Consider the following 25754-nt stretch of genomic DNA (forward strand, 5'->3'; position numbering starts at 1 on the left):
CTGTATGAGCTCACCAGTCTAAGCAAACTATATTTTAGGTATAGAAAGTTTAAGCATGAATTTTTTTTTTGAAAGTTGGTGTTGTAAATCATATATTCTTTGGCATGTGTATTCTCAAACATTTTACACTAATCTTTGTTGATGTTCACAAAGTCAAGTTGCTCTGAAGTGAATTCTCTATGACACAATTCCAAGAACACTCACCTGTCTACACGAAGCTGGCAGACAATGCTTAGTATATCCACAACACCTTCTTCTTTCAACTGTCGACAGCCAATGGTTGTAGCAATAAAACATCCTGTTCTACCTATTCCTGCACTGAAAAGGGAAAATAAAGAGGAAAAGAGTGGAGGAATGGTGATAAAGGTAAATCTATATTTTAAAAATGAATAATTTTAAAATAATTTTAAAGTTTTGAAATAATTTTAAAAGTAAAATTATAATCTTACATAATAACAATATAACCCCTCTCATGTATTGATGAATGTGAGTCAGACTCTGTGCCACATGCTTCAAGTATATTTCTGTCATTTAGTACATGAGCAGGAGTCCTGGGATTGTAATAATGATTAAGTCAACTGCTAGTCCAAAGTTTGGTGTTTTGAAATTACGTAGTAGTTTTGTGGAAGAAAGCCATAGAGATTTTCTTCCATTAAGGTTGCTGTTGTGTGCCTTCAAGTTGGAATGGGAGGAAAGTGCCCAAGCTTCTCTCCAGGAACTGCTGGTTGATTTGAATGACATGTCTTTGACATTACAACACTAGGCCACCAGAAGGTTACAGTCTAGTAAATTCCGAAGGAGCAGCTTTACTGTCTTACGTGGAGTTATTTTAAGTAGAAATCTTATGGCTTCTAACAACAGTAATAGGATAAGTGGGACAAGGAGAGGCAAGAGTAAAGTGAAAGGGCATCATAATTATCCCAGAAAGAATAATTAAGGCTTGATCTTGGGTGAAGCATGAGCAGAAGGGAAGAAAGGAAAGACAAAAGTTACCAAAAATTTGCATCTGTAGGACAGAGTTGAAGAGTAAAATTTAAAGTCAAAGATAGCAAAGTCTTGAGTACTGAAAGAGGGATGTTATTCCTGAGTTAAATGTTTGCAAGAGGATGTATGTAGAAACAAACTTTCAAGTTATACCTATAGAGGTGGTTATTTAATAGAAAATTCTCTATCCAGGAGGTTTTACAGTCATTTTGCTTTAAATAGTATATCCATAAACCCTACCTAATAAGCCTGTCTTTTTTCTTTTTTTCTGAGCAATTTCAACCATTCTATCTTTATGTAAATCTCTCAAATTTACATATACATTCCCAAAGTGTCTCCTAAGCTCTAGATTAGCATTTCAGATTCTAGTAGGTGCTCTTGATGTTCTGCATTTATGTCAAGTCAATGTACCTAAATTCAATATTATCTAAAACAAAATTATTATCTTTTCCCTGAATGGCATTACCAGCCAGCCACAACTTTCCAGCCTAGCAATCTTGGAGCCATCTTTATCATCTTCCCCCTCTCTCACCTCCTACATCAAATCTGTTACCAATTATTATATTTTCCACCTCCACTGAGCCTTTGGTGTCCATGCTTTCCTTTCTATAGACTGTGCTCATATTATCAGCAGCTGCTTATTTTATTATTAAATTCTAGCAGTGAGATTATTATGGTTTCCAAGACTCAAGGTTTTGCCTGAACTAATTCAGCATACATACAGCTGCAGGGCTCATCTTTCTAAAATAGCTCTTTCTCATTGCTGCTGGGTCAGAAGCAACTCACAGCTGATACTCTAGTAGGTTTCCAAGATTGTAGACTACATGGGAGTAGATTATCCATTTTTCTAAAAAACAAAAACAAAAAAAACACAAACCAAAAAAAATCCCACCAAAAAACCCTGGTGGATTCAGCCAGCCAGAGAGGTGCAGCCTTTGGCTTAGCAGTTTAACACCCTATGGATTAGGCCATCAGAGCTTTCTAATACTATTAATCCCTATTACAAATTGTCCATGGCTCCCCTAAGTTATAGAATAATGTCTAAGTTTCCTACCAAGGTAATCATGGCCGTATATAACATAACTAACTTTGTAGTTTTATATCCTCCTGCAATTTTACATTTATTTTTTTCTTATACAAGTTGTTACAAAAAAATTGCCTTTCATTTTTCAATTTCTTGTGGCTTGGTGGGGAAGGTATTGCATTGCCAACCCTAAGGCAGAGAGTTTGAATCCATAAACTGCTCCAAGGCATTCTCCTATCTTCTTCCAGATTCACTGCTTCTGAAACCTACTGGTAGGTCAGCTTTGAGTCAGTTCTGACCCAACAACAGTGACTTGAGTTGAATGATGATGAATGAATGATGAACATTGAGTTAATGATGCTTCCTTGCTAATAAATATCCTCCTCTCACTTATCAAAACCTCAAACACTAGTCATTTTTTTAAGACTTCAATTTATACATTCCAATTTTGCAGTGCTTTCTTTAATTATCATGATTGGAAGTAGTAACTCTCCTTTTAGAAATCAAATAACACATATTTTTCATAGTTGGCCTTTATTTCATGTTGAGGGTGAGTGCTAGAGAAATTGAGAAAAACAACTGGTGGATTCAGTTGTCAAGAAACAGCATTTGAATTGTACTCTACTAATGACAGAAATCAGTTATCATGACTGAGGGAGAATGCTCCATGCAGGGAGATGGTATAAGGAAAGAATAAATACGTAACAGGCAATATGTTGTATAACAATGAGTAGATAACCTTGGCTTGATGAGAAAGTTATTTTATAGAAATAGTTGGAACTAAGACAGAGAAAGTATATTGGGTTGTTGTAAATGCCAGTGAGTTTATTTCAACTCATAGCAACCCCCTGTGTTGCCACGTTCCACAGAGTTTTCAAGACTGTGTGACCTTTCAAAGCAGATGACCACGTCTATATTCCAAGATGTCTGTGGATGAGTGTGGCAATCTTTTTGTTAGTAGTGGGACCCTTAACCATTTGTGCTACCCAGACTACCCTGGGCCTATGAAGGATCTTACATAGTTAAGAGGTTTGAGTTCAGCCTCTAACTCAGTCATGCTTTTTTATCCTTTTGAGAAGGGAAATGACAGAACATCACATAAGTTTATGTACTTAAAATTTGTTTCAAAAATTTCAAGGGGTTCACTGAGTTGATTCATTAAGCCCCAATTTAAGAACATTTGCTGTAGGCAATGGGAAGTCCTTGAGAAGTTTTGTGCAAGACTTCACATGATGGAAAAGGATTTTGCATCAATATCAACAAAGAGCTGTTCACAAGGTAAGGTACATTAGGATGTGGTAATTAGTAGACAATGTCTAAAAACAAAGATGAGGTCATAAGGGCCTGAACTAGGATAGCTGGCCAGGAAGTGATTATAGGAGAAGCTTTGAAGGGAAAGACAATCTGGTGACTGATTAGATACAGAGGATGGACATGAGAGAATGGCCAAAGATAACTGTTAACATTGAATGTCCCAGGGATTGGGGAAAAAAAGGATCTTTCCACTCTTAGAAACAGTAATAAAAAGGATAACAGGATTTACACTGGAAATAGCTAGTTGGTTTTAGATATCCTGAATGTTTTTATGATTTTGGGTGGGGAACAATTACAATTCTAAAATATGGTCCAATTAATTTGCTATTCCTCAACTCCAAGCTACATGTATAGGACAAGACCTTCCTGAAAACTGGGTAATGACTTCTTTAGGTAAATGAATATAGAGAAAACTTTACTCTTAATTAATCCATAAAGTTAAAAAAAAGATGGAGATTTACTGTAATTTAGAATAAAGTACTTTAAAAAAGTATATTAACCACAACAAGATAAAGGTCAATAACCCAATTGAAAAATGAACACAAGATATGAACAGACACTTCACCAAAGAAGACATTCAGATAGCAAACAAACACATGAAGAAATGTTCAAAATCCCTAGCTGTTAGATGCAAATCAAAACAACTATGAGATATCATCTCACCCAGTAAGAATAGCAAAATTTAACAAAATAGCAAACATCAAATGCTGGTGAGGTTGCTGAGAAACTGGAACCCTTATTCACTGTTGGTGGAAGTGTAAAATGGTGCAGTCATTACGGAAAACTCTATGGCGCTTTCTCAAAAAGTTGCAAATAGAAATAACATTTGACCCAGCAATTCCACTACTGGGAATATACCCCAAAGAGACCATAACTGCCACCCAAGCAGATATATGCACACCCATGTTTACTGTGGCTTTGTTCACAACAGCAAAGAGTTGAAAAAAAACCAAGTGCTCATCAACAAATGAATGGATAGAGAAGCTCTGGTATACAAGGAACCTTTTTTTTTTTTTTACCAAATTTGACTTAATAATGAAATATTCAATCCAAGTACAGTTCTGGTACCATCTTGAAACAATTAAAAAAAAATACTGATTATTTTAAAGAACCTATTCTTAGTGTACATAAGGTTTATGAGGATAAATAGATAAAGACAAATTTCAAGGTAGACTACTAAGCTTTCTTATAATTATCATCTTAGTCATTTCTCGAATATTATGAAGTTAACTAATTTGAAGAAATATTGAATTTATTAATAAGGTTGCATGTAAGAAGTAATGCTCTGACTTTACAAAGAACAAACAGTTCTTAGGCATAAACCTTACCTGCAGTGGACAACAACAGGCCCTCGACCCACAGAAGCAAGTCTGTCTTCTTCTACATCCAGCATGAGCTGTAGAAGAGGTTGGGCACTGTCGGGAGTCTTGTGATCAGGCCATGAGGTGTACCAGTAGTGCTTCACATGCTGGGTATGACTTCCTTGCTGAAAATAGCAAAAGCCACCAAATATCTCACTTTGATGTCAAACTAAAAGTTACTCAAACCAAAAGAATGAATGCCCTCTCCCACTCCCAACTTGATGGCAACTTATTTCTAGGAGGAAAAAAAAAGTGGGTTTTTTTGGCAACAAAAGATTTATGAAGAATGCCTTTTCACCCTGAGAAAGCTTTACTATGTACATACTTTTCTCAAAATTTGACCATCTCACCTTTACTAACTGACATTTACACTATGAATGGACTATACAAAACAGATGCAAAATGTATATTTACAAACAATTATGATGATCAAGATAGAAGATGAAAATATATCCAAGAAAAAAAACACTGGGTATTATGTTTCTTTCTCTAGTAATGTTACTGTACAGTAAATAAAAAATTTGTTATTTGTTATTTATACAATGTTACTGTAGCATGTTTATGGTAAACATGCTCTGTTGGTCTAGTGGTAAGAAGCTGTGCTGTAATCCCAAAGGCATGTGGTTCAAATCTATCAGCTGCTCCATGGGAGAAAGATGAGCAGTCTCCTCCCTTGAGATTAGCTGACTCTGAAAACCCACTGGAGGGTCAGCTATTGGTTGATTCTGACTTGATGGTGCATAACACCGCCAGTATCAGCTCCCTGGTGTTTCTGGGTGGATTTGAATCACTAATATTTTGGTTAGCAGTCAAACTTGCTAATCATTTGCATCACTTGAAGAGTCCAGTTAACATGTTCAACTCTTAACAAGAAGAAAGGCCAGATGATCCACTTTGGTAAAATCAGCCATTGAACAGTTCTCCTCTGATATACATAGGATCACCATGAGTTGGCCTCAACTCAGTGGTAACTGGCATTGCCATGGAATCAAAAACTGAATCGTAACTGACCTTGCAGCGGGTTTTCCATGGCTGTCATTTACATGGGAGGAAATTCTCCCACATCTTTCTCCCTGGGAGCAGCTGGTGGATTCAAATTGCTTGTCTTTGAGTTGGCAGCACAACTTCTTACCTAGAAGGTCACTAGGGCTCCCTAATCAATATAAGAACACTTAAATTCTTAATTGCTATTAAGTCATTCTCATACCTCTCCACTCATCCAAAATTATATTATTTAATAGTAAAGAGTAATCTAACAATAAAGGTTGATGGATTGCAAATGCCTTGACCTTTGGGTACACAGGCACCATCCTTGCAACTCAGTGTCTGGGTGGGGACTTCACTTGACATATACTAGTCACTGAGGATGTGTGTTGAAGACAGTTTTCCATAAATTCTTTCCTATCTAGCGCTTCTCTATAAAAGCTCTCACTGCTGCTCTGTTCCACCCTCTTCCTTTTTAAGATGATTTATGTCCCCATAGTGAAGCTCTAGATAGTGAAGGACTAGAATCTTTGAGATAATCATCCTTTAGAGGAAAAAAATAATGCCATGGAAACTTTCCTACAATAAATTAAAAAGAACAATTTTCCTATGACACAATCTTGTCTGGGGAAAATCCCTATAAATTACTGTAACTCCAAGTTTCTGAAGATCTCATCAACACTTCAGGCTTGTCTTGACTCCCACAGCCACCCACAAGTGCAGATTTTCTCTTTTATAGTTTCCAGACCTTACTTAGAGCTACATAGACCAAAGTGACATTTTAAAAAAAGAAGTCATTGTAAATTCTCTTTAGTACAAGCCTTTAGTTAAAGGCTTGTCAAAGGTTCAATCAGGGATGTGCTAATTATTCAAATTTTAAGTTCATAACATCTTATATAATGAATTTCCTTAATATCTACTTAGAGTAATTATTGCATACACTTTAGTAACTAACAGCTAAGAAATACAATAAAGAATAATTATAATTACAGTTTCTTTTGATCTTGATTTTAATTTCTTTAAACTGAGTCTATAGTATTTAAGAGGATAAATAATGTTAAAGGAGAAATAGTTTACTGTATCATCATCTACTTGGTAGATAGGCATAGCTTCATAATCTTACCTTTAAAACCAGGTTTCGAACTGTGTAGTTATCACATTCTTTCACACTGATAACGAGGACCTCAACTTTCCCATAGATGCCTCTCTTTTCAGGCCAGTACAGCACACATTTCTGGAGAAGTAGGAAAAAAATGCAGAAACCATTAATGATTTTCATTAGCCTCAGAGTAGTGTCTTTAAACTAAGCATCTTAGCATTTCACTGAGCATCTTAAAGACGACTTTCAATTAATTTTTAAACACCAAATACCAAGTTTCATAATTATATGGATATGCTAAAACTGATGAACTGTGCATCGTAAGTGAATGAATTATATCTCAATGCTAAATCATATTTCACTCAAGGTATTTTTTTAAAATTACACATTTTTTAACATATTTTCCAATCACTAGGTTGGCAGAGGATAGAGCAGCGTTTACGGCTCTTGTACAGTGTTGCTCTGAGTCGCAAGTGACTCGATGGCACATAACAATGACTGCCACAAGCCCAGAGGTGACCCTGGCCCTCTGAGGATGACTATTGTGAGGGAAATTCTAACACTGCCCACAGGCTACTTCACTTCCCTCCACCTCCCAAAGAGGAAGATGCTGCCTCTCCCTTCCTACTCTCCACCACCTCCATCCACCCAAGGTGCCTTCCTCTCCTGATAACCATGTAGCCACTGGCCATGGCCTCGCTGCTGCTCCTTCCTTTCTCCCAGGCCTGACCCCTGATGTGGCCCAGGTCGTGGCCTGGGACGTGTGCTCATGGGGGTGGCCCATCAGGCTCTCCTCTCCTGAGGATTTTGGCGACACAGCCAGGCAATGATCAAGGCTGGGGTATTCTCAGTTGTGGTGAGCTCAGGGCCTCCTTTCAACATCAGCAAGACCTCTCCAAGTCTAGAACCTCTCTTTTGGAAAAGGGTGGGGCTGATCTGTAATTTGCCTGAGAGAAGACAAAGTCTGATGACTTTCAAGGTTGTTGTTTTTGTGTATTGTCGAGTCAGAAGCTGACCCTTCAGTGAGTTTTCAGAGGCAGTAAATTGCAAAGGAGGAGACCGCCCATCTTTCTCCCATGGAGCAGCTGGTGGACTCAAACCATGTACCTTTGCATTGGCAGCACCATTCCTTATCACCAAGCCACCAGAGCCCCCGACTTTGTGAGTTGCTGTCATGTGCTGTTGAGTCAGAACCGACCCATGGCTGACCCTCCAGCAGGTTTTCAGAGGCAGGAAGTCACACTGGAGGAGACTGCCCATCCTTCCCCACAGAGCAACGGGGCCTCCCTGAGACAGAAGTGAAGTGGGACAGGAGACCCTGTGCAGAGATCTGGGGTCAGAGATGGTCTCAGCCTGAAGTGGAAGCTGTCCCAGCCACCTGAGCAGTCCACGTAGTAGCTCACTTTGCTGTTTTGTTGTCAGTAGCCATCAAGATGACTATGACACATAACGACACTGAAGAACAGATCTGAACCTTCTGTCCTGTGCCATCCTCATGATGTGCTGGAGCCCAGTGTTACAGCCACTGTGGCTTTAGAGGCTGGGAAATAGGGGTGGGAGGTAGAGTCCTTGCTTCCTGAAACCCCCTCTGCTCCCCGATAGCCTTTGTGTCTCCTGGTGTAGGGTGTGTATGTTGGGATCGTGGAGGGCACCTGGTGAAGAACTAATCTAGGTACTTGAGTTGCTTTGCAGTCTCTTGCTGGAGAACCAGAAATTGGGAAACAAGGTCCTGTGTTGCCTTTGCAGAAGGGTGATCTCCCCTGGAAAGTGAATTTTAACTCATGGCTTTTGACATTGTCACTAATAATAAGCTCAGTTATTAATAAAAAAAACAAACAAACAAACAAAAAAAAATAACAACAACAACAATTGCTGCTAACCTTATTTTGTAAAAGCAATTAAGGGAAAATTTCTTAAAACTCCAGAGAAGATCCAAATATTTGGTTCATAGTGTATCACGTGACAACTAGAAAGAAAAGGTACGCTGTACCACACTGGTTGAGGCAAGTCACATGTTCCTGCTTCACCAAACCAAACTGCCTAGTAAGAGTGGCACTAGTGTGTTAGATGCCATAGACTGAGGTTTCTTTTGGGTATAAAGCATATCCAATGAATATTACTTTTATGGTATTTTACTTTTCAGATCTAATGATTTCTTCCCTATGGAGTCCACTGAAATAAATATATTAGTATAGTTACTCTAAAAATTTTTTTATAATGGATCTTCTTTGAAAGACTTGATAAAAGCAATAATAATAATAATAATAATAATAATAATAATAATAATATTGCAGGCAAACCAATATAATATAGCAGTTAGGGTGCAGACTTGAGAGGAAGAAAATCTTGGCCCAAACTTAGTAGCTGTGAGAGTGTGAGTAAGGTACTTAACCTCCCTGGGCATTAGTTTCCAAATAATTTAATACATGAAAAATTAATAAAGCCAGGCACATAGTATACACTAAAAACAGGCTATTACTATTATATTTATACAAACATTTTATGCTTTTTATTTTTACCTAGAGTGATTAAACTTTCATACATCAAGTATTATTTGCTATTATATCAAAGGCACATCATTAAATGAAAACCACATAACAAGATTCAGGCACAGATATAAGCTCATGTTATTTATTATTTTACCTTTTAAATAACTGAAAAGCAACTATGATGGGTTTTGTTGTGGGTTTTTTTTTAACCACATATTTTAATGGTTAAGAATATAGAGAGCAAAAATGAGTGTTTTACCTGGGGTACAAACAAAGCAATTTTAATTTAGAAATATCTTTTAAATAACACTAGACACACACACACACACATTCATATGGATCTTTGTCTTCACTTGGGATAGTTTAATACCAAAAGGCTTGTTTTTTTCATATCTATATTAAATGCATACAAACTACAGTTTTTAAAAGAGATTTAAAAAGAGCAGCAAAACAGGCATAGCGTGACAGAGTTAAAGGAGAAGACAGATAAAGTATCAGACACACACCTTCGGCAAAGAAGGACCAAATACTACACATGCTAAAATCACTTTACCTAGTGGAATCACTGCTTCCTTCATCCCTATAATAAAAGCTTGTTGCATCTTGCATGTTTTCTTCCTTTTCCAAAGTAAATTGTTTCAGCTCTATTTGCATGCCACCTCACATCCCAGCCTGTCAGGCAGGCAGGCAAAAGGCTTAATTCTGTCTGACATCCTGGAAGACTGAAAGACCTTTTTAAAACAGTTACCCACTTCCCTTCACATTTAGCCAAGTGTCTAAAATCTGCCGGTTTGTTAAAGGTACTCATAGAAACCAATTGTCTTGGTTTCTTTCAAAAGAGTGCCAATTATTTTGCAGCAAGACTCAGGCTACTGTGTATCTTAAAATCTGTATCTTCTGGAGAAGCCCAAGAAGAAGGGCAGAGAATCTTGAAAAAAGTGGTGTGACAGAGAAAGAGGCACTCAGCTGTCCAGGAGCCTGGAATACGCACCCCATCCTCCGGGATCCTACCTGAGCAGTGGGCCCCTCTTTACGAAGGTGGTTCTCAAGATAGAAAGAACAAAACAAAATGAAACAAAAACCACCAATAACCACTGGGAAGCTGGAGTTCCCATCCCTGCACTCGGATTCTTAACAATACCCCAGCAACCTATGCTACCTACTCACTGAATGGAAGAGCTGTCTGCTTCTCTCTGGAGCTTGCTGCGGCCCTTTTGAATGTTTTTCTTGACTCGTTACCAAAAAAGCAATTGGCAGCCAACTCTCTGTAGACAATGCAGTGTGACTTGCTCATTCAAACAACCTTTAATTAACATCCCTTCTCCTTTCCAAGATACAATAGCTTATTTTTATGGACTGGATACACCTCCGTCACCCCTTTTTTAGGAGAAAGTAGGAAAAGAGAACAGATAAGTGTGGGTGCTTTTGAATATGAGGTGAGGGAGAGCTGCAGATGTAGTTGTCTCTGAGAGCACAAGTTCACATTTGAATTATTTCCTTGAAGAGCTTTTTGGAGTTTCTTTATTGTGGTGCTAACAATGGTATGAAAGAGGCAGAAAATGCAAGGAAGGAAAACCTTGGCTGACAGATAATATTGTGAAACCATCCAAACTGCAGGGAATTCAAAACAGTTTAGCAGCACATAACCTCCCAATCATCACTCTTCTGCAAGCTAAGCTGAATAAAATTAACTACGAAATCTAAGAAGTTATAATTTGGAAGAAAAAGATATCTTCAGGGGATCTTGTGTCTTGTTTGCAAACAATTAGCCATTTCTGTCCAAAAGACCTGGGAAGTAACTAGTTCTTTGTAATCAGGGTTTTATAACAGGGTATAAAATATTAATATGTTGTTGTGCTGTTGAGTCGCTTACAACTCATAGTGACCTATGAGCACAACAGCCCTTAAACCCTGCTCTATGCTATGTCAATCTCATTGTCTCCGACACATCTACCACCATTACCCCAGTCACATCTCATCATGGGTCTTCCTCTCCTGTGTTGTCCCTCCACCCTTCCAAGAATGATGTCCCTCTCCTAGGACTGGTCCATCCTTACAACATGTACAAAGTATGTCAGATGAAGCTTCAGAATTCTTGTCTCCAAGGAGCAACTTGGTCTCTCCCTGTGTAGGATGAACCTGTTTGTTCTCCTGGCAGTCCACGGTATATTCAACACTCTTCTCCAGCACCACAGCTCAAAGGCATCAATTCTCCTATCATCCCTAGTCATTGTCCAGACTATGGCCTGGGTCAGGTGTACCTTAGTTTCTAGACTGACATTGTTGCTCTTCATAACTTTGGAGAGGTCCCTTCTAGATTTTCCCAATGCAATTAGTTTTTTATTTCCTGGCTGCTGGAACCAGGAGTGTTGATTGTGGAGCCAAGCAAACTAAAGCAGTTAATAATCTCTTTACTGTCTATCATGATGCTGCCAATAAGCCCAATGGTAAGAATCTTTGTTTCCTTGATGTTCAGCTTCAATTCATATTTAAGCCTGTAGTCCTTGACCTTCTACAGCAAGTGCTTCAGGTCCTTCTCAGTTTCAGCAAGCAGGATTGTATCATCTGCATAATACAGGTTGTTGATGAGTCTTCCTCCAATCCTGATACCACATTCCTCCTCTTGGAGAGACCAGCCTCCCAGATGATCTGTTCTGCATATAGATTGAAAAGGTATAGAGCTAAAACACATCCCTGGCATACACCCTTCCTGTTTTTGAGCCATGCAGTGTTTCCTTCCTCTGTTCTGACTACTGCCTCCTGTGCAAGTATAGGTTTTGCATAAGCACAATCAAGTGTTCTGGGATTCCCATTCTACTCAAGAGTCAGCCACAGTTTGTTGATTCACACAGTCAAATGCCTTTTCATAGTCAATGACATTCCTCTGGTACTCTGTTTTCAGCCAAGATCCATCTAACATTAGCTATAATATTCCTAGTATCGTGGCTTCTTCTTTTTTTTTTTTACGATCTTTTTGATGGCTTCTTCTAAATCTAGCCTGCACATCTGGCAGTTCTCTATCAATGTGCTGTTCCAGTTGTTTTTGGATAATTTTCAGCAGAATCTTTCTTGTATGTGATATTAATGATATTGTTCAATATTTTTTGCACACTGTTGGGTCACTTTTCTTTAGAATGGGAACAAATATAGATCTCTTCCAATCAGTTGGCCAGGTGGTGGTTGTCCTACAGATTTTGTGGCACAGTTTGGTGAGCACATCCAGGGCATTGTCTGTTGAAATATGCCAATTGGTATGCCGTTAATCCCTAGGGCCTTGGTTTTTGCCGATTCTTTCAGAGCAGTTTGTACTTCTTCCTTCATCACCACAGGCTCTTGCTTGTACATTGTTTCACGAAATTTTTCTTTGTCAGCTAACTCTTTTTGGTACAATGACTCTGTGTACCCCTTCAATCTTCTTTTAATACTTCCTGGATCGTTTACTTTTCTGCCCAAAGCATCCTTAATTATTGCAACTCGAGGCTTGAATTTGTTGTTTAATTCCTTCAGTTTAAGAAATGCTGAGTATGTCCCTTTTGATTTTGACTCCAGCTCTTTGTACATTTCATTGTTATACTTTGTCTTCCTGCACTGCTCTTTGAAATCTGCTGTTCAGCTCTTTAACTTCTTGATTTCTTCCCTTTGCTTTGGCTTCTCAATGCTCTAGTGCAAGATTCAGAGTCTCATCTGGCATCCATCTTGGTCCCTTCTTCTTCCTCCTCAGTCTTTTGCATACTTCATGGGTGATATTTTGATATTCTCCTACAGTTCATCTGGTCTTCATTCATTGGTGTTCAAGGCCACAAACTTGTTCCCAAGATGGTATTGGAATTTGAGTTGGATAGACTTAAGGTCAAATTTTTGTTCCTGTGGAGTTGATTTAATTTTCTTTAACTTCAGCTTGTACACTGTAGTCTTCAAAATGACATCATTGCTCTTCAGCATTCTAGTGAGGTCCCTGACAGCCAGCTTGTACAATGCAATACAGCTTCTGATTTCCTTATTGCTAATACCAAGGGTTGATTATTGATCCAAGCAAGATGAAATCATTGACAGCTTCAATCTTTTCTCCATCTATCATAATGTTGACTGTTAGTCTTGTGAAGACCTTTGTTTTCTTGATGTTAAGATGCAATACATAACAAAGGCTGTAGTTGTGATCTTCTGTAGGAAGCATTTCTCTTCACTTTCAGAAAGCAAAGTTCTATCATCTGCATAATGTGGGTTGTTGATAAGTCTTTCTCTAATCCTGATGCCACATTCTCTTTCATAGTTTGGATTTCTAAATTATTTACTCAGCATACAGATTGAATATATATGGAGAAAGGATATACCCTATACACACTTTTCCTAATTTTAAACCATGCAGTGTCCCCTTGCTTCATCTGGACAACAGCTTCTTGGTCTGGGTAAAAATTCTGTGTGTGTGCACAATTAAGTGTTCTGGGATTCTCCATAATTTATGATGATCCACATAGTCAAATGACTTTGCATAGTCAATAAAACACAAATAGACATTCTTATGGCATTCTCTGCTTTTAGCCAGTATCCATCTGACGTCAGCAATGATATTCCTGGTCCAAAATGTCTTTCTGCCACACTGCTATAGGCCTCATTTGTGGTCTGAAAAGGGTGTCTTATACTATAATATTTGTATGCTTGATTGTTTTTATGGCTTGCTTTTAGAGATATGACATCTATATATTAGCTCCATTATTGGACATGGGTTGCAAGTTGCCAATTACTTTATATCTTATATTTGTTTAGGCTTGGGTGTTACTGTTTGCTCCTATTATTGCAGCACTTGTTTGTCAGTCTGCTGTACTGCTGTAACTTGTGGGCTGCTCTAATGCTGGAATCTGAATCACCAATGCTGACCCAGAAAGGTCACATTTGGTGGAGTGGTTGCAACAGAAATTCTAGATTAAGATAGACTAGAAAGAAGGACTGGCCATCTACTTCTGAAACAATGGGCCTTTGAAAATGCTATGGACAGAAGAACATGGATAGTTATAGTATTAGATGAAATATAGTATTAAAGCCCAGATAGGAATTCACTTAAAAGTGAGTAGAAACAGCTGAAAACAGCCAGTAATATGTGGAACATGAAATGTACAAAGTATGAGTGTAGAAAAAACAGAAATTGCAAAAAATGAAAAATGAAGATTGACATTCTAGGTATCAGTGAACTGAGACAGACAAGCATGGGCCACTTTGAATTAGACAATTACATGATCTATTAGGCTGGGAATGAAATATGAGGAAAATATGGTGGTGCATGATAGTTAAAAAGACAATTTCAAAGTCTGTCCTGAAGTACAATGCTGTGAGTGATAGCATACTGTCCATACACATCTGGAAAGACCTGTTAATATGACTATTATTCAAGTATATGCATCGACAATTAAAGCAAATGATGAGGAGATGGAGCATTTTTGTCAACTTTTGCAGCCCAAAATTGACCAAACATGCAAAATTCCAACTAGAAGAGGAAACATGAAGAGTCAAAGCCCTGGAATAGGAAATCCAGAAGAAATGAAGTAAGGAGCCTGATGTGGGTGGTCTACTGGGTAATTATCAGGACTGTGAAGAATGACACATTCAAAATGGGATAGTCAGAAGGCACTGCTTTGAAGATGGTCAAGAGTGTCAGTATATATATGCTGCTCTTATTTTCTTTTTTTAAAATTTTTATTGTATTATTTTTATGTGTACCGTCAAATCAGATCTGACTGGTACAGGAGGAGATTGCCCCCCTCCTTCTCCAGCAGAGTGCTGCTCTTGTTTTCTAAGAGAGAGATTACAACTCTAGAAGGATTTTGACCCACACATTTTCCCATTTGGGTTTGTATTCTGGTTTACCACATGATAGTAGGTCCCAGAACGGACTCCAGTGCTGCTTCGTAAGTCATGACTTGACAGGAATCAGTAAATTCAAAGCCCTGACTGAAATATAGTGCAAGCTTTCTTAATCTACTTAACTCTGGGTAGTTCAAATGTTAAGGCCCAGGCCACTAACCAAAAGTTTGCTAGTTTGAACTAACTGAGGGGTACTTTTAAAGAAAAGTCTTATGAGCTGCCCCTGAAAGGTCATGGCCATGAAAACACTATGGATCAATTTTACCCTGAAACATATGGAGTTGCTGTGAGTCAGAATGGCCTCAGGGCAACTGGTGGTTACTTAACCACAGCATTAACAAGCCCTTCCTTCTGTGAAAAAATGCTGATGCTAATGGAACACTGAATGCTCCTGGGACGTACTCTTAAGAAGTCCAGTCTTTTCTGTTTCCATCTGTGTGCTGTATGATCACCAAGTTATATTTATTTTTACATCTCTTTATGGCAATTGTATTCATTATGAAAACTCAGTAATTTAATTAAACTTTACACAATCCAATGAAACATGAAAGTGCCAAGGAAAAAAAGAAATTGTTCAGTTCAATAACTGAATGAGGATTTCATTGAAAAATAATGAAAGGAAATCAGCAGAGAAAACTGCAGTTAAATCAGGTACAGGTGAAACAATTACAGGACTTTGTGCAACACTTGTAAAATCCAGGCAGATTTGGCACACACATTGCTTCACACACTTTATTACTTTCTCTCCTACTTTAAAGGAACTGGAATGGGATATTTTGAGGATTCATGAAGAGCACAGTTTACTATATGATAGAGAACTCCAACCAGCAAGCCTATATTTTAAAGACAGATTGAGCTACATAATATGGAAATGGGCAGAGTTTAATATAAAGAAATGTGCATGTATTTGTTAAGTTCAAACATTTCATTTGTTTATTTACCATGGAGTCTTATTTAAATAACTATGTCAGAACAAGAGAGCTCTTAATTGCATCTAGAAGTCAAGTTGGCTAAAATAATTTGGCTATTACACTAAATTTATAATGACAAATCTATGTCCTGAATGCACAAAGAAATGTGAGTAATTTTGCTTGGGTCACCAGTCTCTGAGTTTCTGGCCACTCAACCGTTTGGGTCATGAAATAATCAATACAAACAAACAAAACTCCATAACTCTCTGCTGTTGATTTGGTTCCAACATAGCCAGCAACCCTTCGTCAGGTTTCTGAGGCTGTAAATCTTCATAGGAGAAGCTCATCTTTTTTTCTATGGAAGAGCTGGTGGACTTAAAAAGGTGTGTTTTCAGTTAACAGTCTGACATATTGCGCACTGGACACTTGACACTGGAGCTCCTTAATTGCTGGGGTCATGAAATGATCCAGCTGCTGGCCATTTTTGGATAGTGCTCGGATAGGTTGCTACAATCTCCACCTAAAGAAAACTTAACTCACTGCCAATTAAATAGCAGTGGTAGTAATTTGCTTATAGCTGACCCTCCAGTGGGTTTTCAGAGTTCGGAATTCCCATGGGAGGAGACTGCTCATTTTTCTTCCTTGGCTACTGGTGGATTCCAGCTGATGGAAAGACATGCTCTTTAGGTGAGCAGCAAAACTCCCTACAGACTATGCCTCCAGAGCCACTCAGTGAAAGAACCCTAAATCAGATGCTAAGAAGGGTTGCTGATGCTTTTACTGGGACTTGGGATTCGCTCTTCCTGTTCAACAGATTCCCATTTGTTTTTTTAATGTCTTACGTTGAGTCCTATTTTTTTCCCCCTGGTGATTCCAGTTCATGCTTCTGGATTCAGTTGGCCAGTAATGGTTTCCATAATATCTAATTTTTGTCCTTCAGGAAAATTGGCTATCAATTAGTATGTGTGTCTTCACTATTTGCATGTCAGGTTGGCCCTCTACAGACACTTTGGAATTGCTTGCTCATTTCCTTTGTTTCTTGGTACAAGGCATGAATCTTCTGTCCATTCAACACTTCAAAGATTTATTTCCAACTGGTGTATGACTTTCCAATCATAGTTCTGGGTCCAGACCTTCAAATTGTGCAATATTTTGAATGAACCAATTGAAAAACAGATTTTTGACTTTGTCATTCCTTTAAACTGAGTCACAATGTTTTGTACGCCTCTTTCCTTACAGACTTTAGCCTTGATTGCTAGCAATCGTGTACGTACTGTCCTCTGACTGTGATTGCCTCTCGTGCCCCAAGTAGAAAACTTGAGAAGACACCATAGTATAATGGTGAGGAAGACTGAAAAAGAATTGATATCATTGATTGTGATGTTGGGGAAGAGCATTAAATAGCCTACGGACTACCGAATGAACAAACAAATCGATCCTGGTGGAACCAAGGTAATCCTGAGAGGCAACAGTGCTGAAACTTCACCTCACATACTTTTGGCTTGTTATGGGGGAGGGAGGCAATCCTTGGGAGAGGATACCATGCTAGCGTGCCAGCCAAAGAGAGGATGACTCTGAACAAGATGGCTTGACACAAGGACTCTCACAATGGACTTGAGCATGGCAGAGGTTGTGTGAACGCCACAGGATGGGGCAAGGTTCTCATTGCTGGTATGGTTGCGCATGAGCCAAAGCTGATTCGAAGGCAATTGACAATAACATCACCGCCATGATGCTAACTACTGTCACAGAGTGAAGGACTTTTGCTTTCTTGATATTGAAATGTAATGCATCTTGAAGACAGTTTTTCCTATCTGAAGGATCATCAGATTTTATAAAGAAACTTAAGGTGAATGTGGGGAACACTTAGCCAATATTTACATTATAGAAAAATTTTATTGTAATAGTATAGGAGCTCTGGTGGCCTAGTGGCAAGGAGCTGTGCTGCAATCCTGAAGGCACATGGTTCGAGGCCACCAGTTACTCCACAGAAGGATGGGCACTCTCCTCCTGTGCAATTAACTGCCTCTAAAAACCCACCAGAGGTCAGCTATGGGTTGGTTCTGACTCTATGGAACACAACATATTTATTTAAGGAAATAATGCCATCTATATTAGTTGTGCTATGATTGGTGAATTGCCTTTTCATTTGTAAGATTTTTTTTTCATTTTTAAAACAAGGTTTTATTTACTTAATTTTTATACTTTACATTGATTTGCTTACAAAGTTTGTATACATTGTGTTTCACATTATTCCTCATTCACACAGTGTTTGATATAGTCATTCACATTCATTGTTGTTGTTATGTGCTGTCAAGTTGCTTGTGACTCATAGCGACCCTATGTACAAGAACCCTAAACCCTGCTCTATCCTGTGCCAACCTTATTGTCTCTGACACGTCTACCCTCATTACCCTAGTTACTGAATAGATCCATCTCATCAAGGGTCTTCTTTTCTTGCACAGTCCCTCCACCCTCCCAAACATGATGTTCCTCTACAAGGACCAGTCCCTCCTTTTACATGTCCAAAGTATGTCAGATGAAGCCTTAGAATCCTTGCCTCCAAAGAGCAGCCTGGTTTCATTCTCTCTAGGACAAGCCTATTTGTTCTCCTAACAGTCCATGGTATATTCAACACTTTTTCTCCAGCATTACAGCTCAAAGGCATCAATTCTCTATCATCCCTGGTCATTGTCCAGTTCTCTGATGCATAGCAAGCAATTGTGAAGACTATGGCCTAGATCAGGTGCACCTTAGTCTCCAAACTGACATCATTGCTCTTCAGTCTCATTCATTAAGTGTTATAAAATCATTTACCATTAAACCAGGCCCATAATTATCCTGTCTTTAAAGATTCTCACAGCAGATATTTCCCATTTTCCTTACCCCCCCTCACTCCACCAAGCAAATTATATAACCCTATGATTCCATTTCCTTCTTTGTCTACTTTCCCCCCTCAGTTATCACCCCTTCCTCCCTTGGAACTCATACACATTTTACTAGTTATCCTTCTGTTTTTACAATGATGGGCCTATGCAGTATTTCTCCTTAGGAGACTGAGTGAGTTCACTCATCATAATATCCTCCAGTCTATCTGTAAGATTATTTTAAAGTGTCTATCAATTTTAATTTATATTTGTTAGACTAAAAGCAATAGCAACTAATATTAACATAATACTTTGTTATATACAGTTACTTGTTTACAAGACATTAATTACTCTCTTTTAACAGCTTTGTAAGTTTGTTATTGCCGTTAGGTGCCATCAAGTTGAGTGTGACTCATAATGACCCTATGAACAATAGATCTCAGCTTTATTCTGTTTCATGCATCTTCACAGTCTCTGACACAATTGAACCCATTGTTGTAGTCAGTATGTCAATTTACCAGGTTGAGTAGCTTCCTCTCTTTCACCATCCCTCCACCTTCCCAAGCATGATGTGCCTTTCCAAGGACTAGTTGGACCTAGAAACATGGCCAAAATATGTGAGAAGACGTTTTACCATCTTTGCCTGCAAAAAGCACTCTGGCTGTACCTTCTCTAAGACATATCTTAGACATATGTCTCCCTGGCTACTCCATAGTGCTGTTCAATAGCTATGACCTTGGGTAAGTGCAGCCAGAGTGCTCCTTGGAGGTAATGATGGCCAAGCTTTATTTTTCATACTTTGGATATGCAATTAGGCAGGTTATTCCTTGGAAATGGATGTCATGCTTGGAAAGATGGAGGGTCAGCAAAGGAGAGGACAATCCCAATGAGGTAGATTGATGCAGTGATTTCAGTTATGGGCTCTAGGGAGCTCTGGTGGCCTGCTGGCAAGAAGCTGTACTGCAATTCCTAAGGTACATGGTTTGAATCCACCAGATGCTCTGCTGAAGGAGGGGACATTTCCTCCTAGGTCAGTATCTCATTCGATGGTACACAACAAGGGAAATAAAAAAAAATTTAAAAGAAAGACATTCAGCCATGGGCTCTAATGTGTCAGTGATGATGGAGATGGAACAGGATAGAGCAGGATTCAGGTCAGCTGTTCCTAGGGTCACTACGAGTCATACTTTACTTGATGGCACCTAAGAACAAGTAGAATGCTGTTGTTGATGAATACCGGCAAGTTGGAATCGACTCTAGCTGACCCTCCAGCTGGTTTTCAAAGGCAGTTTAATCACATAAGAGGAGATTGTTCTCAACACCTAAAAAAAAAAAAAGAGGAGATTGCTTATATTTCTCATGTTGTTGTTTTGTGCCATGGAGTCGAGTATGACTCATAGACATCCCATGAGCAACAGATGTGAACCCTGTTCTAATATGCCTCATCCTCACCATCTCCAATACATTTAAGCCTCTGATTCCACTTATTGTGTCAATCCATCTCACTGAAGATCTTTCTTTCATAATGGAAAAGACCATGGCCAGAATCAGGTGCACCTTAGTTCTCAAACTGATATCACTGCTCCTCAGTGATTTGAAGAGGTCCCTGACAGTGGATTTTCCCAATGCTATATGTCTCCTGATCTCTTAACTGTTGGTGCCCAGGGTCCTGACTGTGAATCCAAGAAAGATGAAGTTGTTGACAATTTCAACATTTCCCCCATCTGTCAAAATGTTGTCTATCAGTCCAGTGGTGAAGACTTTTGTTTTCTTGATTTTGAGATGCAATCCATACTGAAGGCTACAGTCTTTGATCCTCTGCAGAGTTTCAAGCCCTCCTTACTTTCAGCAAGTAAGATTGTGTCACCATCATAACTCACAATGTTGATGAGTCTTTCTCCAATCCTGAAGCCTCATTCCTCTTCATAGCCTCCAGCATCACAGATGATTTGTTCAGTGTACATACTGAATACATATGGAGAAAGGATACAAGGCTGATGCACACCTTTCTTGATTTTAAACCATGCAGTGTTCCATTGCTCTATTCAGACAAGAGCTCCTTGGTCTCTGTATATGTTCTGTATGAGTAAAAGAAAGTATTCAAGGATTCCCATTTCAATGTTAGACATGGTTTGTGATGGTCCACACAGTCCTTTTCATAGTCAATGAAACACAAATAGACATTTTTCTGGTATTCCCTGCTGTCAGTCAGGGTTCAACTGATATCAGCAATGATATTTCTGGTGCCACAGCCTCTTCTAAACTCAGCATGAACTTCTGGAAGTTCTCTGTCAATATCCTGTTCTAGCCATTTCAAGATAATAAGCAAGAATATTATATTTACAAATGATATTAAAAATCTTGTCTATAATTCCACATTTTATTGCATCAATTTTGTTTTAATGGAACAAATACAGATCTCTTCCAGTCAGTTGGCCAGGCAGCTGTCTTCCAAATTTTTTGGCATGGACTAGTGAAGGCTACTTCTATTAGTTGAAACACATCAACTGGTATTTCATTGGTCCCTGGGGTTTTTATATTTTGCCAATGTCTTCAGTATAGCTTGAACCCTTCCTTCATTACCACTGGCTATTGTTAGTATGGTACATCCTGAAATTCTTCTGGATCATTACTTCTCACCTGGACCATTGCTAAAATGTGTAATGAGATAGTGAACTAAGGCAAAATATTGAGAAGAGAGGATAAATTCAAATAGTGTTCCAAAGGTGGAAGCCAAAGTGACTCGTTTCTGATTGAAGATGAGAGGAGCAAGAGAAAAATGTGACTTCAGGATTAGTATCCAGGAAACATCAAAAGAAGATGGAAAGAATACATAAATCACTGTATCAAAATAAAGGGTCGCCATAGGGTTGCTATGAGTCACAAACGACTCGATGGCACATAACAACAACAACACATCAGGGTTGTATCCTTTCTCCATATTTATTCAGTTGGGGTGCTGAGCAGATCATTTGAGAAGCTGGAGTCTATGAAGAAGAATGAGGCTTCAAGATTGGAGAAAAACAATCCGCAATATGCAGATGACACAACCTTGCTTGCTGAAAATGAATGAGGAGGACTTGAAGCACTGCCTGACAGTGCTCACCTACAAACAACTCATTAACTTTGAGGCTTTAGGTAAATGGAAACCTTTCTCAGCTTCAGGTTTCTCATGAATAATATGAAGATAGTAAAATGTTTTGTAAAGTTGGATGACTTTATGTTTGAATCATATTTATCACATATATTAAATGAATGAAGAAAGTGGGAAATATTCTTCACCATATGTCCAATATGGTCTGTATTTATATCTGTTCTTCCTTGGAAGGATGAAAAGGGCAATGATGAACCATTAGAGGAAGTCTGAGAACCCTGACTCCCTGGATGTTTGCAATTACTTCACAGCATTTTTGGACTGGTTTTCCAGCTCCACCTTCGCAGATCTTGGCTGCTGTGACCTGTATTTGAATGTGATACTTCATGACGAAACTGAGAAAAATTTTTCAAATGAAAAATTCCCTTCTTCTTGAGATTTTTCTAAACACACAAACTCAAATTTAGTCATAAAATCTCTTCTTTCTCGTTTTGATTTAACTAAATTTTCAGTGTTACTATTTTTTAAATTATTTTCCTGTGACACAAAAGTCATTCTAATAAAAAAGGACTGGGAAGTTACTGTTTTTTATTTCTTTTATCAGAAAGTTAAAAGTCATGAGAATATAAAGCCTGGGAATTTCTAAATATACTACCACTTCTTTAGTTTTTGGAGGAAATGAGTGTTGTCTATTTTAGACAATGACACTTGACAGCATTCAAAGTCAGCGCGTTTTTGGTAAACAACGTTTTCCTGGTAGTGTCAAGTCTGCTGTGTGTTTTGTTTGAGTCAGACTTATCAGTATCATTTCAATATGTAAAACATCAAAATTTCATCAATTATATGTTTTTCATCTCTAGAGAGTCTAGATGGAAATGGATTTTTAATTTAATGAGTAATCAACAATAAAAATGTCAAAATTTGTATTTCGACATTTAAAATTATGACTGCCAAAAAAAAAAAAAGAATTAAAACTTCCAGAAACAAAACAGAAGCCATATACCTGGTTTATGAATAATATAGCTAAAGAGAAAAAGAAAAATGTTAACCACCCTTGAGTGTAGTTACTGTTATGCTGCTGAGTCTATTATATTAATAATGACCCTGTGGACAACAGATAACAATTTTGCCCTGTCCTGTGCCAACTTTACAATCTGTCTTGTTGACACTCTTTCTCTTTTTCACTGACCCTCCACGCTTTCAGATTTAGTCTTGTAAACCCTGTGCAGGGTCAGCTATGAGCTGGTTCTGTTTTGATGTCTACGGGTTTAAGTTTTAAGTTTTTAGTACAACAGGTTAAAACCTTACCCAATACTATGCCAACCTCACAATCTCAGCTTTGCTTAAGAGCATTATTGCAGTTACTGTGTCAGTTCATCTTGTTGAGGGTCTTCCTCTCCTTTGCTGTTCCTCCACCTTTTAATCACAGAGCCCCTCCAAGGACTGGGGCCTCCTGATAACAAGTCCAAAGTCCAGGAGACAAAGTTCCACCATTCTCACCTCTGAGGAACACCCTCCTTACACTTCTGCCAAGACAGATTTCTTTTGCTTTTGTTAGACCATGGGATAGTGAATGTGCTTTGTTAACACTACAATTTGATGGCATCAATTCTTCTTCAGTCTTCCTTATTCATTGTTCAGCTTCCACACACTTACAGCTACTGAAAATACCATGGCTTTGGGCAGGACCACCTTAAATTTGCATCCTTACATTAGTAAGGCTTTATATTAGTAGCGCTTTAAAAAGGTCCTTAATCGAAGATTTACGCAGTGTCATGATTCTTTGTTGTGTACCACTGAGTTGGAACCAACTAATAGCTGACCCTCCAGTGGGTTTTTAGAGGCAGAAAATCACACAAGTGGAGATTGTCCATCCTTTTCCCGCAGAGAAGCTGGCAGATTTGAACTGTGTACCTATGAGATTGCAGTGCAGCTTCTTACCAACAGGCCACCAGAGCTCCCTAGTCATTAGACAATGGCTAAAGATGACAGAAAAAGAATTGGTGCCTTTGAGTTGTGGTGAACGTACCAAGAGAGCAAAGAGGTCTGTCCTGGAAAAGGTAAAACCAGGTTGTTCCTTGGAGGCAAAACTTTTTAACTCCATCTCATATACTTTGGGGACGTTGTCAAGAGGGGCCAGTCTTTGGAGAAGGACATCATGCTTGAAAGGGTAGAGAGTCAGAGCAGAAGACTCAAGATGAGATGGATTGGCACAGTGACCGTGGCAACAGGGACAGATGTGTCAGAGATGGAAAGATTGGCTCAGGAAAGGACCGGGTTCAGGGTTATTGTTCATAGGGTTGTTATGAATCATAGTCAATTCCATGGCATATAACAACACCAGCCCCAATGTTTCCTTTGATTTCTTAACCGTTACTACCATGAATGTTGACTGTGGATAAATGTGTAAAATATGATTCTTGACAACTCCAAGCATTTCTCCATCTATTGTAATGTTTTCTATTGACATGGTAGTGAGAATTTTTCTTTTTTTGATGTTGAGGTATAATTCATACTGAAGGCTATAGTCTTGATCTTCTTGAGGAAGTGCTTCAAATTTTCATCACTCTCTGTAAGCAAGATTGGGTCATTGGATAATTTAGGTTGTTGATAATCTTCCTTCAATCCTGATGTTGTATTCTTACTCATATAGTCCAGATTCTTGAATTATTTGCTCAACATCCACATTGAAAAGTTACAGAGAAAGGATACAACCCTGACATAGGTTTACTGATTTTAAACTGCACAATATTCCCTTTTTGTGTCTGAATGGCCATTATCATTGAGTGGCAGTATTATTAAAAAATATACAGATTTCTACAAATATAAGTTACCCACTAATGGAGAATGTGTAATCTAGTAACAGTACTAAGAGGTTATGTCCAAGTATGGTTTTTATACTTGAAAAAGAAATAACAAAGAGGGCTTAATTTCTTTATAGAATCAGTATGGAGAATTCTGATAGTATTTTGTGAGAAGTAATTCTGTATTACTTTGAAATAGGTATTCGATACATATAATTGGTAGGGTGACAATTAGCATTTATATTGGAAATAGGAGTCCATGGCTGATGCAAATGGTTAACACACTTGACTATTAACCAAAGTGGAGGAGGTTCTAGTCCACCTAGTGGTACTTCAAAAGAAACGCCTGATGATATCCTTCCAAAATAATCAGTCACAGAAAACCTTATGGAGCACAGTTCTGCTCTGAACACATAGGCCACCATGAGGGGAAGTCCACACGATGGCAATTGTTCTGGTTGGAGACAGGAAAGAGTGACTGCTGAGCCCTCAGCTTATTTGCCAATTACTCATCTCATCCTAATTGGATTTCTTTGAAGTATGTCATCTACTACATATCTAGACTACATTTAGACTACACAGGAAATGATTTCTGACTAACAGTCAGTGTTATTCTCTTGGGTCCCACTAAAGCTCTGATCTAAGAACAAATTAAAGCACTAGAGGAATATTTCTGATCTGCTCTCTGAGAATAAACTAGCATCAGGTTTCATTACAAGATTCAAGGATGGATATGTACAAGAGGAGGAAAACCACAATTCCATTTCAACAGTGACTACTGGTTAGGAGATCAGGACAAGACTGCCATCAGGGATCTCTAAAAAATACTGAAGAACAGTGATGTCTGAAGACTGCCGTGCACCTGATTCAGGTAATGTTGGTTTTGTTTTTGTGTACCACAGAGATATCACTCTTTGGAAGAAAGGTTGGTTAAACATCATCTCTCATACTCTGAACATGTTGAAAG

The 25754-nt window shown here is 38.4% G+C and overlaps 1 protein-coding gene across 2 annotated transcripts in view; it reads right to left on the reverse strand.

Annotated features, from left to right (window-relative positions):
• Positions 1 to 25754, reverse strand: part of PTPRR (protein tyrosine phosphatase, receptor type, R) — a 462079-nt gene that overhangs the window by 31149 nt on the left and 405176 nt on the right. For both annotated transcript variants that reach the window (XM_006886086.1, XM_006886087.1), the window contains 3 exons: positions 6791 to 6901; positions 4651 to 4808; positions 205 to 318 (listed from right to left, as the gene is read on the reverse strand). In XM_006886086.1, the coding sequence (XP_006886148.1) occupies positions 205 to 318; positions 4651 to 4808; positions 6791 to 6901 (383 nt within the window). The remainder of the gene's footprint in view (positions 1 to 204; positions 319 to 4650; positions 4809 to 6790; positions 6902 to 25754) is intronic.

The sequence above is a fragment of the Elephantulus edwardii genome, unplaced genomic scaffold, assembly GCF_000299155.1.
Source record: "Elephantulus edwardii isolate Elephantulus edwardi_28Jun2011 unplaced genomic scaffold, EleEdw1.0 scaffold00047, whole genome shotgun sequence".
NCBI lineage: Eukaryota > Metazoa > Chordata > Mammalia > Macroscelidea > Macroscelididae > Elephantulus > Elephantulus edwardii.